Genomic DNA, 19,809 nt, shown 5'->3' with positions numbered 1-19,809 from the left:
TTGCGTCATGTTTTCTGAAGAATAAAAAAAACCACTTTGGCTGTTAAAACAATTCCTGCTTTTAATTTTTTTATGTATTAATTTCATCCAGGGCTGTTCTAAAGCCCTGGTTTTGTCCATACATCTTTTGACTTCCTTATGACTAGGGAGAGGGACTTTTGCAACCATTGGCTCAGCGCACTCTGACACTCTTGGCCCCTTGCAGAATGTCCTTCAGCGCTGCTCCTTTCACCAGGACTTCACTGGTGCTGCCTTTCCAGTAACTGTCAAAGCACCTCCTGAAAAAGGGAGAGACTGATAGAGCTGAGCTCCTCCTCAGCCTGGAGGAGAGAAGGCTTAGGGAGATCTTATCCATGTGTATCAATATCTGATGGGAGGAGTAAAGGACAGAGACTGCTCAGTTTTGCCCAGTAACAGGGCAAGAAGCAATGGGCACAGCCTGAATAGTGGGATGTCCTATTTAAACATAAGAAAACACTTTTTCTATGAGTAAATACTCAAATGCTGGAGCAGGTTGCCCAGAGAGGTTCCAGTGCTTCCATAATTGAAGATATTCAAACCCCAACTATATGTGACCTTGACCCATCTGCTGTAGTTGATGTTACTTTGAGCAGGGGAGTTGGACAAAATAACCTCCAGAGGCCCTTCCAACCTCAACCATTCTGTGGTTCTGTAATTCTGTGAATGATGATGCCAAATAGATTTTGAAGAGTCCAGAGGAGAGTTGCAGTCTTATCTGAAAAGCCTGTGTGAGCTAATGGGAACCTCTTAAATTGCTTTCCTGGACTTTGGATTAAAGAAATTTGGAAGAGAGAGAAGGTGAAAAGCTGAAGTTGTGTTGTATAGACCCCTGAGGGCAAATACTTTATTTTCCCCCCCCTTTTGGCACAGTCCTCTCAGAAAAGGTCTCTGGTTTTGAAGCCAGCCTGCATCAAGGGTGGCCTCCGTGTGCATTACTTTGTACAGCACTTGGGATAAACTTTGGGAGGTATAGTGATAACACATTCTTGAAATCACCTTATAGCATAATTGGCACGGTAGAACTAGTGCCCTGCTCTTGTCTGATTTTGCAACTGAATGTAGCTCACTGAAAAACAGCTGGAGGAGAAGAAAAAGAATTAATAATCTTCTTGATCAGATTGTGCAGGTTAGTCATAAATCACTGTCAGAGAACGAGCATGGAAGACTTGCTCAGAACAAACCATAGTTGTTGAATGTCTTTCAGAAGTGATCAAAGATACAGGCCACTGTTTTTAGATGCAGTACTGCAAGGACTGAAAAAGGATGCACTCAGAGTGCATTTTTTAGGTGGATAATTTAATGGATTTCATTTTTGAAAAAAGATAAAGTTGTCTGACAGTGGAAACTGGACAGATATGTTGCTGTGAGGTATATAAAATACTCAAGAATGATGGTTCTGCCAGAGGTTGGAGGTCTACTCTCACTAGCTCTACATCACCACTTTGCAAGGGGAACACTGGAAAAGCATCACAGAAACGCACCCACTTTCAGAGCTAAAATTCTGTAAATGAGTTCTTGGATAAGTGTCTATCAGACCTTAAGACTCCTTCAGTCTTAAGGAGGAGGGATGGTCAAGAGAGGGCAGATAGAGGGTGTGGAAAGCACAGAAAAGGTCAGGCAAATGCACAATTTTTATCCTCTTCTCTAATATATAAATGAAGTGGCACTTGATGAAATTAAAAGGCAACAAATTAAAAATAAATAGGAGGGACCAATTTTTAATGTAAAGTATAATTAGCCAATGTAGCTCAGGGCTGCCAACTATTATCGAAGAAGATATTTTAGCAAGATTATCAACAAAGGATTCAAATGAATAAGCAAAGCATCTGCAGGGACACAAGTGTAGCATAGAAAACAATTATAAGGACTATCAATCCTCATGCTTTAGGCCATAAACAAATCACCAGTTGGGGTCAGAAACACAATTTCTCCCCATAGTTACTAAATAACATCGTGGAGTTTTATCCATGGTGGGTAACTGCTGGAAGCAGAATAACCAGATGGAGCACTGGAAACTCTTTACCCCCAGGTTCTTCTTAGAAGGGAAGAGGGAGACTTCTAGCTTTGTGTTGTACCTGCTTCCCAGGATTAAATAGATATCAGTCTATTCATTTTGATTTAGATCCCTAGATCTTAAAGGTCTTTGATGCATTTTGGTACAGGTCACCATGGAAAGTCTCTTCCATGTATTTGGAAAATTCAGTAAACCAATGAGGGGAGAGGCTCAGCAAACCAACTAGAGAGGAGCAAGCATCTGTTTAACCATAGCAATAATTTGACTTGTTTAAATGCCTTAGGCCTTCTGTGCTACCTCTACTTTCCCTTTTTTAAAAGAGTTTTGGCTTAATCAAGGAGTGGATCAGGGATGAACTGAGGGGGGGAAAATGTAAGAATGTAATAAATCAGCCTTCCAGCACTTCTTTCCCTTAATCTTCCTATTTTGTTACCTCAAGCCTAGAGCAAGCTTATCTCAGTCATGATGCTTTTGCAGAAGTTTTCCTTGACTCTTTTCCACCTGGTTCGAGTGTGTCAGCATGATGGTGATTTTGCTAAACTGCGTTACCCTGGGAATGTACCAGCCATGTGAGGATATGGACTGCCTTTCTGACAGGTGTAAAATCTTGCAGGTAAGTGGTCTTCCTTCTTGTTGTGATGGTGCTTCAGTCCAAGTCACAAATTTTCACGCATGCTTTCCTTCAGCGTGTGGGCAATACCTTCCCAGAGAGGTTGGCAAGATTGTCCCGGGCAGTAAGCTATCCTATTGTAAAGTGACAAAAGCTTGCTTTGAGGAGGAGAATGGGGCGAGAAAGAGAATGAATGAAGTCTACCTGTGACCGTGCAACACAGAAGAGCTGCTAATCCTCCGGATCCTGCACATAAGCAGGAGTTTCCTGATGTAGACAATTACAAGATATATAGCTCAGACTTCAGCCAGCAAGAGGCAGGCAGGAGAGAACAGCAGCCCCCATTGTATTCACTGCTCTGCTGAGGAGCCAAGAGTATTACTGATTCAACAAGTACTGTGGCATTTAGGGTGCTCAAAGGAAGAGGAAATAAGAGGAATGCTTAGAAGAGCCATGAGTACCTCCAGCTAGCTGTGCTTGCTGCTTCCCCAAAGAGAAGGTGACAGCAAAGGGTGTCATCCATAGTATTGTTGTGGCTAAGACCTTCAGATATCTGAAGCTTTTATCTGTGATTGGTATGTGCTGTTCAAACTCTGCATGAAGCTGCACTATGTCCTCAGCTTAGCTATTTGCAGCAGGGTGATGAGGAGCCCATCCTGGGGGACCTCAGAAGAACAGTGTTTTCCTGACTGGATTTGGACCTGCTGGTGCTGACCCAACACCTCCTTTCAAGTCTGTTTAAGGAGTCTCTGAGTCTGCATCAATTATTTCACCTATAGGGGAAAAAGAAGCTACAGAAACCTTCTACAAACTTGAGCAACAGGAAGCTATGATGCCAGGGCTGCATGGGAGAAGCTTTTCCAGCCCTTCTAATTCATTTTCAGAAGTACTTAAATTTGTATTTATGTGGCATTCTGGGTTTTAAAGTCAAAGGCTGGGAACGCTTATCAGATGTGCTCTTGGGTTTCTGTTTGGCAGGTATTTGATGATTTCATCTTCATCTTCTTTGCCATGGAAATGGTCTTAAAGATGGTTGCCCTGGGGATCTTCGGCAAGAAGTGTTACCTTGGAGATACCTGGAACCGCCTGGATTTCTTCATTGTCATGGCTGGGTAGGTTGATAGTTTCTGGGTTTATTTGTTCTGTGTTTACTAGAGTCTTGCATAGAACAGACATGATGTAACTGAGGGGAAGTTTCAACTCTGGTGCTACTCCAGTATATCTGCTGAACTGGAATCAGGCATGCTGGGGTTAGCAGTCTATGGAAGAAAGAGTAGACAAGGCAGCTTAGCTCCCCAGCTTATGTGAAGCCATCTGTCTAGCACAACTTCAGCAGAGGGTGTTAATTTGTACCAGCTGAAGAGCTAACCCAGAAACTTTTCTGGTTTTTTTTTGTTTTGTTTTTAAAATGTCTGAGTAGAAGAGGTGTAACCTCTACCAGAACCAAACTGAAGCTAATGTTTCTGTTTCCAGCAGCAGTGTTTCAAAGGTAGGAATGTATTTTTTGTTACTCTGGGCTTTTTGCCATTGTACTGCACCAGAGTTATCCACACTACTATCAGGACAAGCTGACATAAGAGTGTTTTTTACAAAAAAGTTGCTATGGTGAAGCTCTGATTCGTCCCTCTGCAAATATGAAGTGGAAAGTCTATTAGGATTTGCCTTTTGAATCACAGCAAAATGTCCATTTCTGATACCAGTGAGATGTGCTTTTTTGGAATAATAATTTTCAATTAGAATGCCTTGTGGTATAATAACAATAAAAAAAAAGGTCAGAAATAAATATGTAATATTGCTGTTCTCACTGTAAAAAAGTGAATATCTTTCAGAGAGAAACCCTCACTTGTCTCTTCCTCCCAGCAAGGAATTACTAGCATCCACCGTTGTCTGGAAGTGCATGTTTTACTGACTGAGCCAGCAGTGATTTCGAGCTCACTTTGCAGTTTTCCCCTGTGGTGTGGAGCAGCACTGTCTTTATATTTGCTTTTGACACAGTTCTTCTACAGCAAGGCTTGAAATTCATTCCCTCGAGAGGGGCTTATAATTGTTTGCTTCTGGGAGGAGCAGAGAGTTTCAAACTCAGTGCAGTTGTAAAAGTTTGAAGGCTGATTCTTGGCCAGGTAGTGCATGAAAGGAGGACAGGTAGATGGAAGCTGTAGGTTTTTCTGAATTAACACAATATGTGTGAGATAGGAAGACCTTTCTTGTGGCTGAGCCTGCTGTGATTAACATCTGATTTTAAATGGCCTGACATGAGGACTGTGAGCTAAAGTTAAAGCTCACGGTGATGAGAGAAGCCAGATCATCGTATGTTCTAGTCTGAACTCCTGGTGGCAAAATTACTGGAAACTGGAGGCAGTGAAAGCAAGACCCTAGCAGAGCAGCCTTTGAGGAAGAAAGGGAAGAACTAGTATGCTTGAAAAGGGGACATTGGAGCCCATGGTGCTCCTCTTTGTGGGTGATATGCTGCGGTGTGTTGGGAGAAAGACTCTGCTCTACGTGGGCAGAGGAGAACCAGCATATGAAGTAAAAGGCTTGGGAACTCAAGGTCTTGCTCTGCCTGGTGTCTCTGCAAGCATGGTATGTGAGTGATGCTATCTGAAGAGATGATGAAATCAGTGGGGCAATGTTAAATGAAAGAGGGTGAGCTCAAGTACTTCATGCAGAAAATAAGTGAAATCCACGCTACCTAGACAAGAAGGGAGAATACTTGATTTACGTATTTCCTTCAGTCACCACTGTTGGCAGAATTCTGAGGACAGAGAGACTCTTTTGTGCATCTGATAGCAGTACTAGAAAAAAAAAGCTCATATCTGAACTCCTTTCAATGCCAAAGAGACTTAGTATCAACTCCTTAGATATAAAATAATCAGTGTGGAGGACTTCTCATTTCAGGTCCGAAACAGAAAGAAATTTGTTTCCTGATATCTATGCAATTGTCCTCATGAGGTGTCAGGCTGAAATGATAGTAATCTCATTAGAATATCTGATATCAAAAGACTTCTGCTAAAGAAAGATTTTTCCATTTAGTTATATAGAACTAATGACTATATAATGTATTTCGAGTTAAAAAAGCTTAATTCATTATTCTTTGAAATTCATTAAAATTGTCTGCACTGTTTAAATCAAATCCAGGGCTTAAACTTGCCCTTATGTACTGTAGGCTTTTATTTAACTTGAAATGTAAGTCCCAAGCTTTATCCTTATTGATTCCACACCTGGATAATGGCTTCAGCTTACTCTGGTCCAGATGCCGCCTTAGCATTCCAACTCAGAGAGGACAGCCTGCATGAGGTCTTATATGTTTTGTCCATGCCAGTGAGTTAGATCTTGATCAGAGGCTAATCAGTTTTCTCTAAGAGTTTTATCCTTTTCATGGTCCTAGATTCTCATTTTATGCAAGGGAGGTGATAAACTTCACTCTTAAGAAAATGTCCATGGTGTTGGGAAGTAATGCCCGGCCTAGAGTACACGCAGCTTCTCTCAGTTTCAAGAACAAGGACTGTACTTCCCAGCCCATTCTTCTCCCTTCTCCCTTTCCAAATAAACACCAAGGCAGCAAAGGCTGGAAGAATAAACTGCAGCACGGAAAAGTGAAGTGCAGGCAAGGGACCATTCTGCCGGCCATTCCCAGGCAGCTGAGATATCTCCCTCTGGCTCGCTGCATGACAGCAGGTTTTATCAAGGACCATAACAACAATTTGCTGCTATTGCCCAAGGTAGTGTTTTGGTTACATAAGCAATGTATTCAGGGAATCATTTGTAGTTTTTTCCTCACTTCCTTGTAAAGCCAAAAGCTATAGTTTTAGTTAGCTGAATTCCCTCATGTGCCCCTGTCCTGCTTGCCCCTGCCCTGCTTGACCCTACTCCCCATGCAACCCAGCAGCTCAAAGAGGAAGACTCCATTGTCACTAAAACTGTTCAGTTTCCATGGCAATAGGAGATGACATCACCAGAACTTTCTCCACTCTCAAACACTCCTTCCCCCAACAACCTTCAACATGTTTTTTAATTAAAAGATTAGAAAAAAACCAAAACAACAGTTGTAAGTCAACGCTCTACCTCACTGTTCCCCTCAGAGCTCCTAAAACCATGCAAAGCAATTTGTTTTGAAGAATGCCAATGCCCTTGTGTGCACAAACAACCAGAGCTGCAGATTCAGCTTTTCAATACTCCAGTTCCAACTGCTTGTTGGTGACAGGAGGTTGCAAGTTCCCAGGCATTTCAAGAAGACTGTGCTCATCACCAGCTGTCCTGGTGGGAGTCCCTCTTCCCCTGCGTTTGTGATTAGGTCTTGTCTGTCATCATTTGTTTCCCACAGTAATGGGTGCATTTGAAGAGCTTGATCTGAGGCAACTTCAGAGGGCAGCTTCCTAAAGTTGAGAGCCTGCTACGTGTTGAAAGTTGAGATAATGCGAACACTAATCACATTGGAAATGTCAGCCAGAGTCTGTATATGTGTGAATTTAGGGGAAGAGTCACTTATTTTTGGGCCCATACTCATCAACTTTTTAAACCAGGCAGTTCTCCAGCAATAAAAGAGGGAGCAATTTCTCCTACTCACCCTTCTGTGAGACAGTTGTGTTCAAGTGCGATTGGAGATGATGCCACTGTTTCTCTAGGAAGGGAGACATCATCCTTTTATGTCACTAGCCCAAGTGTCCTCCTGGCCTTGAGGGCACAAGTTCCACAGAGGGAGTGGTTGTTCTGCCTCTCATGAGCCAAGTGCTGTAATTAACCGTCCGTGGTGGGAATTTTGTCTGTCTTTGCCCTCTTCTGTGGCATTCCTGGAACATATCCTGCTACACAATTTACTTGTGTGTATAGGTAGGTAGGTACATAGGTAGGTTAAGGGGGAGAGGACTTCACTACACTGCTAGAGGGCATGACTGTGATTACGAGTGTGTCCCCAAAATATGCCCAAAATCTTTCCTTAACTACTTGTTGCTTAGAGTCCAATGGCTGAGGAGAGGCTGGCCTACCTTTCAGAGAATGCCCTGTCTTTACCTCTCTCCATTATAGCTGTGGAGTTTGCCATGTATATTTCATGCTGCAGTCAAATCCCAACCTGACCTTGCCTCTGATGAGAGGAATGGTATGTTGGATATCCTGGCATTTTGAGATATTTTTTCAGTGTTCTTAAACAGCTTTTGAAAGTAGTGGACATCAGAACAAGACACAGTACTCCGTGTAACTGCTCCAGTGCCTTTGGCGGTAATATCGTCTCTCTATTCCAACCTGAAATTTCCTGGTTCCTACAGCCAAGTATTGCAGTATCCCATCCAGTCATTTATAGCATCTCCCTATCAATTAATTCAGCTCCTTTCTTCATTGGCTCAAGCTTTATTCGTTGGGGTTTTTTTCCTGTCTCCTCTTCTGAAGAGAGAAAAAAACCTTCCAGTTAGCAGGAACAGGAAACTTTGTCCCCAGATATATGTTGGTTTCATTTTTTCACACTGGAATACTGGAATGCGTATTATTTGCATTTCCAAAGCAGTTCATGCTTTTCTATCACTGACTTGTCCTCCTCATTTTTTTTCTCTTCTCCCAAAAATATGCTTCAACTGCAAAATCCATCAGTGACTTTTTTTAGTTTTCTGTCAGGTTGTGATAAATAAATAAAGAACAGAGTGGCAAGAACTGTGCATTACAGAAGTACATCTGCGCACAAATGAGTTCCCATTTAGCGTTGCACGTGAGGTTCATTACTTAGCCAGGTTTTTGTCTCCAGCTAATGTATGTCATGATGATTTCATACCATTCCGGCCATATCAACATAATTACTTGTGTGAACTAGACTTGTAATCTCGTAAAAAATTATAGCATATTAGTTTGATGTCTATTTTTCCTTAAACTTATGTTGATTATGGTTAATTTTATTATCCACCTTTAATCCATAATCTATCAAAGCAGCATATTGGCGATTTTATTACTGTATTGTGATGAGCATCAGTCCAGTCAGCCTATTGAGATCACTGTGTACTGGTGCAACATTAGAATTCCTTCAACCCTTGGATGCTTTTCCAGTTTTCTGAGTCTAATCAAAAATCATCAGTACTGGTCCAGATCTTTTCTGGCCTTTTTTAAAAAAACTTTCGCAAACAAATTCTCCAGGCTTACTTATCTTACAATGTCTCTATTTAGGTACAGTCTAAAATATTTAATCACAGCTGGAGCTGAAATTAGCTCACTGTGATCTATGGTGTACATATTTCATCTGACCTTCCCCACAGAAATTTTTTTTAGTTGACATTTTCTGCTTTTTACACTGTTCATGACAATTCTGTTTTCTTGTTCCAGGGATTAACTTGTACAGTTTTATGTGCTCATTCAGTTCTACTACAATTTTTCTACAATTTCTATCTCCTAATTTATATTCATTGTTATTAACTTCCCTTCTCCTGCTATTACGTTGCTGCTTTTGCTTTCCCTTATGTTGTACTGTCTTTTTAGCCTGTTCACCTTTCTTGTCTCTCTTGAAGCTTCTTGGATACCTGATAAATATTCCTAAACACTGCTTGACTGTCATGCACATGTCATGAATTGAAGTCTGTCCGTTTTGATACCTGGAGGTATTTAAAAGATGTGTAGATGTGACTGGCTCGTGATGTAGTGGTGGACTTGGCAGTGTTGGATTAACGGTTGGACTCAATGATCTTAAAGTTTTTAACCAACCTAAATGATTCTGTGTTTCTAGGGCTGTCTCTATGTTGTTTCAGTTTCATGAATATGATCTCTAATCCACAGAATATATCTAGTATTTTCATGATCTTACTCGATTTGTACATAACATATGTAATCAAGTGTTTAAGTTCTTTAATAATTGTTTTGTTAAAACGAAAGCACTTTAAAGACAATCTCTATAACTTCCATCCTTGAATGCAGTTGTCCATGTGTTGTAAGGCTGGGAACTTGCAACGAGATTTAGATACTACCAGTGCATTGCCCAAATTCAACTCTTAGAGATGGATGAAGAGCATGCTTTTCTTCTATGATTTACAGACCAATATCAAAAGAAGCTATTCAGTCTCTTTTTCAGTGTGATTTGGACATACCTAGTCACGTTCAGAGGATCATAGGTAATCAGGGTTGGAAAGGACCTTGTGGAGTCTCAAGTCCAATCCTGTTTAAAGGAGGGTCAACAGCAAAATCAAGTTGTTGCTCAGAGTTGTCCAGTCAAGTCTTGAAAACCACCACAGATGGAGATTGCCCCATCTTTCCTCACCCCAGCCCCTCTGTTGATGTATCTTGTAAGTAGTCTGAACGTCCTTTCCCTCTTTGGATTTATGTCTATCGTGTCTTGTTCTCCTGCCATGTAACACTGTGAAGATTCTGGCTTAATCTCCTTAGTGACTGCCTAACAGGTATCAAGGAACTGCTGTTAAGTCCCACCAAAATCATCTCCTCTCCAAGTTGAACAAACCACCATCCTTCAGCATCTCCTCACCAGCCAAATGCTCCAACCCTTGAGCACCTCGGTGACTCTCCATTGAACTTGCTCCAGTTTATCAACACCTTTCTTTTGTTGGAGGGCCAAAAGCGAGGGTGCTATTTTAGATGTGGTCTACCAAGCGTAAAGCAAAGGGGATAATCCCTCCCTCATCTACCAACTGCAGTAGGTTGGTGCAGCTTGGTATGTCATCAGCCTCCCTTGCACAGACTGTGTGTCACCTGCTGTCCCCAAGGACTAACAGGTCCTTTTCAGCAGCACCACTATCCATCCGTCCTTGGCCAGCGGGTCAGTCCAGCACAGATGCAGGACCTTGCATTCATCTGTTGAATTTTATGAGGCTCCATTTCTCTAGCCAGGAGGAATTCTGTACTTTATATGGCAGAAAATTAATCCATAAGTACTCATTTCCAAATTGTCACTGATTCTGTACTAGAAAATGCCATTTTTGACAGAGTATGTTACTCCCCCTCCCTTTCTGTCCACTTGAGCCTCCCTAGCTAGGTTAAAATCCTTGATTTTAATATTCCTTTCATGTAGATTTTCCCAGCAGACTACCCTAATGTCATTTAGGCTGTTTATGTTCATAAAATGGACAATTCTTACTCTCTTTATTACTCAGGCCCCTGGCACTGGTGTACAGACAATACTATTTTTCTCCTCTTTACATTTTTTAGTGCCTTGATTAGTTTTGTTCTTGATATGGAGGTTCTGTAGAACTAACTTTTTTCGTAATTTCATCACTTTCCCCTTTGTTCTTTCATTTAACAATCTCCTGAGTGGTGTCTCTCTCTCAGTTCTCCAAAACCTAATTATTCTTCTAATGAAATGCTGGTTAATATTTCTGCACGGGATTATCCCAGTGCTTTGCAAGTCTCATACCCTATGTGGCTGGCCAAGCCAGCAGTTTATCACCAGATTCCTCCATCACCTTTTTTGCTTATTGTCCAGAATGCGCCACTAAGGAGCTCAGCTGAATATTTCTTGTCCATCTTCTTCAGAAATGGACATAAATCTAAGTCTATAATGTGTAGTATATCTGTCATGATAAGAAAAACAATTAGTTTCAAAACACATCATCACGGTTAAATACTGTCCTTCTGGTCTGGAAAACCTTCCTAAATTTGCTTTTTAAATTTCATATCTCTTATAGTATGGCAGCACAGCTCTCCTGATATCTTCATTTCTTTTCCAAAGCATCCTTTCTGAGTAGTTACAGAGCCTTTGGAGAGGATTTTCTGGCATCTTTATACAGCTGAAGATCTCAGGCAAACCTGATAGATTGCGCAGAATATTTCTTCTCACTGCCTCTACCTTTTGGCTAGTTGCTTCTTCAGTAGTGCTTTATGCATCTTCCACAGTGGGAGCCTGAAAAGTATTGATATTAACTGAGGTATTGTTTTTACTTTCTTTTTCTGATAGTTATCTACTGTCCTTGATTTCTGCTTCCCATAATTCCTTAGGTAATGCATCCTTTCCATAAACTTGCAGTGATGATGCTCCCCAAATTCACCCATCCAAGCTCTTTTCAAGTCTGTGCAGCATCACTTTGTGTACCTCTGAACACCAACTGTGTCCTTACATGGAAAGCACTTATGGGTCCAAGTTCATCCTCCACATTTCAGTTCAGGAAAGGGAGCTCTCTGAAGGATGTGAGGTACCAGCCTCCAAGCCTTCAATGCCCACCTGTTCCCAGGAAACAAAATTGTCTCTGTGTGGTGCCCTTCCATGCTGGGAAGATGCCACTTAACCTGAAACACACTGATTGGCCTTAATCTCACAAGATGGGGAAGTGTGTTGCCAATATTCTGCTTTTTCTTTGCTTTTAATTAACTATGGTTCTTCAGGGACCTGGCCAGAATTTGCATAGTTATGACTTCAAAATCTCAGATCATTAAATACTTATTAGCAGCAGTGTAAACAGCAGAATGCACAGAAAATCCTAGTTAGCTAACACTCTTCACCAAATAAAAGTTTCTATAAAACTATGGCAAGTTAAAGAAAACTGTAATAAATATAGCAATTAGGTGTTTCAAGTAGTGATCAGATAAAGATGGAAATCAGCAAGCAGCAGGCTAAATAGCATCTTAACCAAGGGTAGAAATATCAGTAGAACAGCCCTCCCCTCCAACATGCACTCCTTTTTCCATCCTTAATGATACTAATTATTTCATTTGCTTTCTCCTAGTAAAACTATTGCTAGATGTGCAACATATTGAAGTGAAAGCAGTCATCAAAATGAAATGAATCACACCAGAAAAGAAGGAGGCAGTGGTACCCTCTCTGTGTAACGTGTAGTTCTCAATTATTGCCTCTGAATTTTTTGCCTTCCTAAAAGCTAATTCCCTACTCTGTGAATGCTAAGTTTATTTAAAAAAACAAAACACACACAAGAAAAACCAAAAAGCCTAAAACCAGAAAAACAAAGCAAAACCAGCAGGCTCACAGGACCAAATGCAGACACTCTTTTTTCTTTTTCTTTTTTCTTTTTTTTTTCCCTTCTCTAAGCAATGAAATACAGAGCTCAGAGCCTGTGTTCTGACTCTTGGTTTTTAAAAGTGAGGCCCCATCACTCGTATTCAGTCATCTGAGCTCAGCAACTCCTTCTGGCTTTCTTATCACAGTGTGAAAACCTGCTTATGTCTTTTTGTATCATGTCTCTGAAACTATTAAGAAACTCTGACATTTTCTCTTAGTACACAGTTTGGAGAGAAATCTGAGTGTTCCAGGGTGTGAAATAATCACATTCCAGGCAGCAAGGGACCAGGCTCACAGGCTCTGGAAGCTTTCAGCAGCTTTTGCTTGCACAGCAATAAAAAAAAAAAAAAGTAAAAAAAAAAATATGTTTTGCACTGGAGGGGGGGACAGTTGCAGGTTATTTTTTTTAAGAATAAAAAGCATCACAGCTCTGGAACTGACTGTGTAATTAGCAATTGATCTAACATTCTCTGAGGAAATGTCTTTTTACTAACAGAATTATACTCTCTTTATTATTATTTTTTATAAAGGGGGGAAAAGGATATAATTTTTGCAGTCCTTGTTTTACTAGCAAGGGATTTTCTTTTTCTTCACTTATCTTTCAGCTTTTATGTCAGCAGAGAGTTGTCATTTTGCAGCGTAATGAGCTCTAAATTTAAAAGAGATAAGCAGGACTACTTAGCTTAGTATACTGTGCTTTGCAGAGCAATTTGGAGGCCTACTGTGTAATGTCTGGCCACACCCCATATGATGTTTTTCTGTTCTTTCTGTGGTAGGTGTTGAAAGGAGTTCAAATCAGCTCTTCAGGGTGGATTTTGAAGCCTGGCCCCAGAGGCACCAAACTGTGCAAAATGGGTGCAAATGCACAGTTTGATCTTCAAGTATATGTCAAGTGATCTGATAGCAGAGTCAGTACTGGGGACTGCCTGGCAGCCCTATGTCTCCTACACCATGGAGCAATCAATGTCCATATAGCAAAAAATCAGGTCCAAATAACCCATTAGTTGGGAGTCAGAGCATCCATGAAGACAACACTTTTAAGGAGCCATCCATGAATGACTGCAGCCCTGATGTGACTTGAGGGCTTCATGTGCTTAGCACAGTCCATGCAGTCTTGCTGCTGCCCATTCCCAATGTACCAGGACATGTTGAGCTTTCTTGCAGGTGCGAGCAAGTAAAGGCAATGGGAGCACAGGCCACGACTCAAAACTGACCAGGGGAAAAGGGACACCTAGAAAGAGTCTAACTTTTGCCATAGCCCCCGGGACCTTTAAGAAAAGTGAGGATGTGGCTCTGGCTGGAAAGGAAAAGGGCAGGCATGGTGCAGCAATCTTAAAAAAATAGGTCCTGCTGGGTAGGCAAGTTTGCATCCACTAGTACATGTGCATCCTGTAGCTGCAGACTTGGAGTGGAAGCAGTAGCCCTCCTCTCTTGCCCAGCATCTGGGCAGGCCTCGTCAAAATCTCCTGGCTCTGCTTTTAAAATGTCCAGATGGGTTTACAAGAGATTGGATTCGTGCCCTGCTCTCCTTGTGTACAAGCTCGGGCATATTCAACCTTAGCAAGCGATGACTGGAAGTGTCTTGAACGTCACACATGCCCCATGCTCTGCCTCTTCAGCTCTGTGCTCTTCCTCCTGCCTCCTTGCTGTTGCTCCAATGCAGATAGTCCCCACTATTCAGGCAGTTGTGGACACCAGAAAGTGGACATTTTGGTAAATGGAAAGACGTCAGCTCCAACTTTTGGCATAGATATCTGAATAAAAAAATTAGATAGGGAAAACTGACAGACTTAGTCTTACGTTTTTCCTATGCATCCTATGTTTTTTGAAGTGGTAGAAATTACAGTTTGTAAAATTTGATGGCTGAATCAAGGAGCTGAGGATGGAAAGGCATATTCTTGTACACAGAAGACATCAATTAAATCTCATCTAGTCATGGCATAGGTGCATGTCAGTCTTAGACTGCTGACATAGCTGAAAAGCTGAAGGAATTCAGAGCAGAGAGCAATTAAAGTCTTCTGCCTTGTTCATATGAGATACTCATAGATGCAAGGACCAAATAAAAGTCCACAGGCAGGAAAAGCTTCACTTCCCACAGACACTCATAGCAAGTCCAAAATTACAGCTAGGAAGTCACAGCCCTAAAGTTTTTGGCTTCAGTGCCAACCTCAAATTTATTTGACAAAGAAATATGAATTGATTAGACTGCAGTTAATTAGATTTCAATTGAAAACTTCTATCAGAGAAGGGGAATTAGGCAGCTTTTGAATTTGACAAAAACATATTGGCTTTGTGTCATAAGAAAAATACTGCCTTGGTATTTTTCATGAATGCTTCCGTAATACATTTTAAATACTGTTTTTTGGCTTCTAATTTTTAGCAAACAGAAGTTCAGAAGCTAAGATTAGGAAAGTTAATGAGTGTTTAATAAAGGTATAAGGAGATGTAAATATGAAAAGGTAAATGGTAATGTTTGAAGTGTTTTAATAATGGATTTCATTGAATGTAATTGTGAAGTAGCAGGTAGCCAGGCATTGCATAACTAAATTATCTTGGGTTTCATGTGCAGCAAGATAAAGTCTGAATTTTCTGGACTCCTTACATGTTTTTTGTAATCTCTGTTTTAAATAGCCTTAGTTTTTATTTCTCCATCCTGCTGGTCAGCCTGCTCTCCTGTGTCTGGCACAGGGCCACTCTGGCCATGCATTTCTGCTGTTGGACAGTGAGCACTGCTCTTCTTGAGTGCCAAGACAGATCCAAGCCCACTCTCGAGCTCACAGGTACAGAGGAGCAAAGTAAGTTCCAGGCTGTAGCTGATGAAGCTATTCTGCTGTTGCTGAGGCCTCATGAGCATTGAAGGTTTGTATGCCAGTGGTTTGCATGCCTCCTCATCCCTGTGTACTCACTGTCTGCTCCAGTGGCTTGGCATGGGGCGGAGGTACAGGAGACCAGATACTTTCTGGACAGGGTCAATGTGCTAACAAATTGCTCACTTGCTCCTTGCACTAGCTTGGTCTCATCTCTCTTTAACCTGAGGGTCTATTGTGTGCTCAGCTGAGCAGAAATACCTGGACGTAGGCTAATGTTTATCAACAAGGCAGAGACTAAGTTGGAGGAGAAAGCAGAAAGATGATCAGTACGGAAAGGGACAAAAAGAATAAAGATGAAGATGGAAAAGAAAAGAATGGATTGGGAAGGGAATTGAAGGATATGAGGAAAAGTGGAAAAATATGAAGGAAAGTCAAGGGACAAGTGGCAAAACTGTAAATTAAGATGAAATACTAAATTGCGAAGTGGAAATGTTGCAGGCAGGCATGAATCAGAGTGATGTAGAGAGAGAGAGAGAGGGTAGGGAACAGGTGGGATACCTTGAGAGTAGGGAGGGAGGCAGAGCTCGAGTGGAGAGGTGTTCCCTGCCAGGCATCTCCCCGTTTCTGCAGGATGAACCCCATACATGCAGCTGGTGTCCCTATCCCATTCCCTACCCTGACAGCGTTCCCAACATGCATCAGTCTTGAGCTGTGTGATGTGGGCATAGTGCACGTGTCAATCCCCTCTCCTTCCAGAAGAGTTTCATGTGGAAAGTTTCAAAGAAGAAAATCTCCAGTGAGGGAAGAAGTAAATTATTGTATATATTCAATTATCTTGACAACTCAGCACTCAAATTCCATCACAGATCAGGAGTTTCTGTCTGATTTAGCATAGTTTAAGCTTCTGAACCTGTCCCTCCACTCGTCCACCCACACCAGAGGCCACAAAATACTTTAGTGGTGCCGGAAATGAGATGCTGTTTCCCTCAGAAGAGATGCATTTCCCCCCTGCCCCCTTATGATAAAGGGAAAGGACTCACAACCAGCATGGGCTTTTTTTTTTTTAATTTCTCCCACATCCTAGACTTTGCCTGACTGCCCCTGGATGTTAGAGAAGCTAAGGTGTTTACAAACAAGACGTGCTTTAAACAGCCAAGAAAGGTGGGAGAACTAGATGAAGGGTAGTCAGGACATGGGGGTTACCCTTGCCCGTGGCACTGAGCTGCTACAAAGCAAGAACAAGGAGCCTGGGAATCTCCTGGAGTTCAATAAGGAGGCAACCATTTTGTACTAGCTGTAATGCTCCTTGCTCCTGGTTTACAAACACTGAGCAAATGCAGGGCTCTACAGGTTGCTGGTGTGATAAGGATCCAAGCATGGAGGGTTGAGTGCCTGCCTGAGAGTCCAAATAAGCACAGTACACCTGATTCACCATTGCAAGATCTTTAGACACAGACACAGCAAATGTGAACCTCCTGGCCTAAATGTGCTGCCAGTTGCTGACTGATCACTTTTTGTGATAATCCCTTTTGACTCTCTGTCAACCCAACACCAACTCCACATATGGCAGTAGGAGATCGGGTGCAGCCCAGACCTAGAGGGGGTTATGTGTCTAGGGTGTCCAGGCAGTGGGGAGCAGGGCTGGCTGGAGAATGATAATAACAAAAAGAGCTGGGCTAACAATCCCTGAAATGCTGCAGATGCCTGGAGACTCCAGCAGAGTCACTTAGAGATCCCATTTCATTAGAGGAAGGAGGCAACATTTGAATTTATCAGTTTTACCTATACAGAAGATGTTTTGTTTTTTTCTTAATTAATGGAGTTTTATCTCACCTTAGTCATCTGCATAGTATGGGCATGCTATCCTTGCATAAAGAGAAGCATGAAGGTAGCTGATACTAAAGCCATCACTAAGAATGAAAACGCAAGAACAAGAGGCTCTAATACAAAATACACTGGAATTGCATTGGAGTTGTTTTGGTTACAATTTGCGTGACTACAACAGACATAACTCACCCATGGGGATTCAAGCATCCTGGATGTTCTCTGTTATTACAGCCAAGACCAGGAGGTCTCAGGAAGAACTGTAGGCAGAAGGGGTCTGTTCATCAAGCTGAAGCCCTAGGGCCTCCTAGGGTTGAGTTCATTTTTGTTAGTAGATGCTCTCTGAAAAATTTAGCAGTTGCCCTTTTCTAACCCATCCTTGGGAACAGCCTGGTGTTTTCACTGGCAGTGTGATTGTCTGTTCAGCTTTTTTTGTCTGGCTACACTGGAATGTAATCATAGCAAATCTGCAGCCACTGAGGGCTGCAGGAGGCTGGCTTGCTGCTGTCTGAACCGCGCAGTTGCAGCTAGGACAGCATTTGTCTTGCACTGAAAGGACCCACAGTCACTACTCTGATGATTAATAATTTTCTAGTGACACATGGACTGTACTACATAGGTGGCAAACTCATTCCAGCTAGGAGAGGGCAATGATGTGCACCTGGTTAAGGTTACTCCCATTGTAATGCTAGCAACATGGCTGTAGCCACAAGAGGACAAAACTTAATTGGTTTGTAAACAGCGGTTCTATTTTAAAAATAATTTTGCATGGTTAAGGCTAAGAAGAGATGTCACCTCTGTAAACTGATTTCTTGTCAGCCTGTGCTTTTCCCCTGTGTTCAGTTTATGTGAGGGTCACCATGTTCTTCAGGACTTCTCATTTGGTTCCTTGCACTTCAGAAAAGACCATTTTTTGGAATTAAATGTATTTTAGACTATTTGCTTACTTGGCATTTGACTCTGTTTCAGGTTGTTCTGCTATTGCTCAAAAAGAATTTTTTTTGCCTTCAGAGGTTGGATCTCAACCCAGTGCTCTAGTGGATGCATCTTTTTAGGAGAGGAAAGTTCTGTGGGACTTCACCAAGCTTGGACACCTTTATGTTTCTGTGCATATACCTACCCCCTATAACAGACTGCAGTGTAGGGACTCCTTCAGCCATGAAGCTACCTCTTCATGTCAAGTCTCTGTGCTGTGAAGAGCTGTTAGCTCATGTCCTAGGAGCAATACACCTATGTCTATAGGGTGTTTTGTCCATAACTGTAGTTCTAAAGTTTCAGCAGGTCTGTCTAATTCGGGAGTAACAACATGCTGATGAGGCAATCTTGCTTTATGCTTTTGGACCAAGGTTGGTCAGTGCTTACTCAAAGCCCTTGGTTCTTTGAACCACACAGGTATGTCCTTTGTATGATGTTCTGTAGTCATGTCTATGCATTTATATTTGTGTGCATTTGTCCTTTCATACCCACTTCCCACTTTGATCTGACTAGATAGATCCTAAGCCTCTGTCTATTACAAATGTTTTCTGTAGGCTAGTTGAATATTGCTACTTGATTTGAGGTGGGGTTTTTTTTTGGGTTACATTTTTTTGGGGTGTGAATATTTTGATTATCTGCATGAAATCCCTTGTCTCTCCTTCTGCGCTTGGCATATGTGGAACTGACAGCTCCAGGGAGGTAAATGAATGCCACTGCATTTCAGAGGAAAAATTATTGCATGCAATTACCCTAAAAGTGCATGAGAGAACAGAGTGAAAGGAATGAGGGAGAGAAAGAAAGAGAGCATGAGAGAGAGTAATCACAACACTTCGACAGGTTTACCCCGTGTTTGAAAATCTTTCACTCTGACAAGTCCCCTTTGTGAAAGGTGTAGACAGATAACCAGGCATTAGCTCTTCGAGGTTCTCTTCAGTGGAGGGTAATCAATAGAATGACCAGTGCACTGGTCCATTTCACTAAATGCCTCTCCCTGATATTTTTTACAGACTGGATGTACCCATTTCCCTCTTAATGTCTCACTTTGGTTCTCTCATTCACTTTTCAGTGGTTCCTCGGCAGATGGATCTGGGTCAACGTTAGGTTGACTTGTGGGTCTTTCTGCATAAATTATAATGTATTTGTTCTGAGAAGGGGTGCAGTAACAAAAGGCTGTGTCCCTAGTCCCTCTCTGTCTCTTGAGCCTTGTTAAAAGGCCAAGGAAATGGGAGGTTTTGTAGCTTCATTATTCATGTCTGAGAAGAGACTCAGTAGAAGCAGTCCTTGTCCTGACTTTGCTGCTATTTTACCCACCAACTCTGTTACCCCCTTGATCCCATCTGCACATCAGGGTCGCCCAGGGGAAGCTGGTGACAACAGCCCATGTCCACCTGGAGGCCTCATGCACCTATGTTCACAAAAACATTTAAAATGTTTTGAGATCCTCAAGTAGAAACTGCTGGCCAGGGTAAATGGTTAGTGTAATGGTTTCTCACCATGCTTTCAAAGAGACAGGACATTTGCCATGCTGGTAAGGAGGGAAGCACTGGGCTAAGGGATGCTGGGCCAGGTCACTTTTTGTCACTGCACCTGCAGCTCTCGCAGCAAAGCCAATGCATTAGTCACACCT

At 41.9% G+C, this 19,809-nt stretch overlaps 1 protein-coding gene across 4 annotated transcripts in view; it reads left to right on the top strand.

Annotated features, from left to right (window-relative positions):
* The first annotated feature begins 2,541 nt into the window (after positions 1 to 2,541).
* Positions 2,542 to 19,809, top strand: part of CACNA1I (calcium voltage-gated channel subunit alpha1 I) — a 92,338-nt gene continuing 75,070 nt past the window's right edge. For all 4 annotated transcript variants that reach the window (XM_027680196.1, XM_027680197.1, XM_027680195.1 and 1 more), the window contains exons 1-2: positions 2,542 to 2,648; positions 3,624 to 3,757. In XM_027680196.1, coding sequence (XP_027535997.1) covers positions 2,556 to 2,648; positions 3,624 to 3,757 — 227 coding nt within the window. In that variant the 5' untranslated portion in view covers positions 2,542 to 2,555. The remainder of the gene's footprint in view (positions 2,649 to 3,623; positions 3,758 to 19,809) is intronic.

The sequence above is a fragment of the Neopelma chrysocephalum genome, unplaced genomic scaffold, assembly GCF_003984885.1.
Source record: "Neopelma chrysocephalum unplaced genomic scaffold, ASM398488v2 Primary Assembly neopelma1_59, whole genome shotgun sequence".
NCBI lineage: Eukaryota > Metazoa > Chordata > Aves > Passeriformes > Pipridae > Neopelma > Neopelma chrysocephalum.
This window is presented reverse-complemented; position numbering and strand designations above follow the sequence as displayed.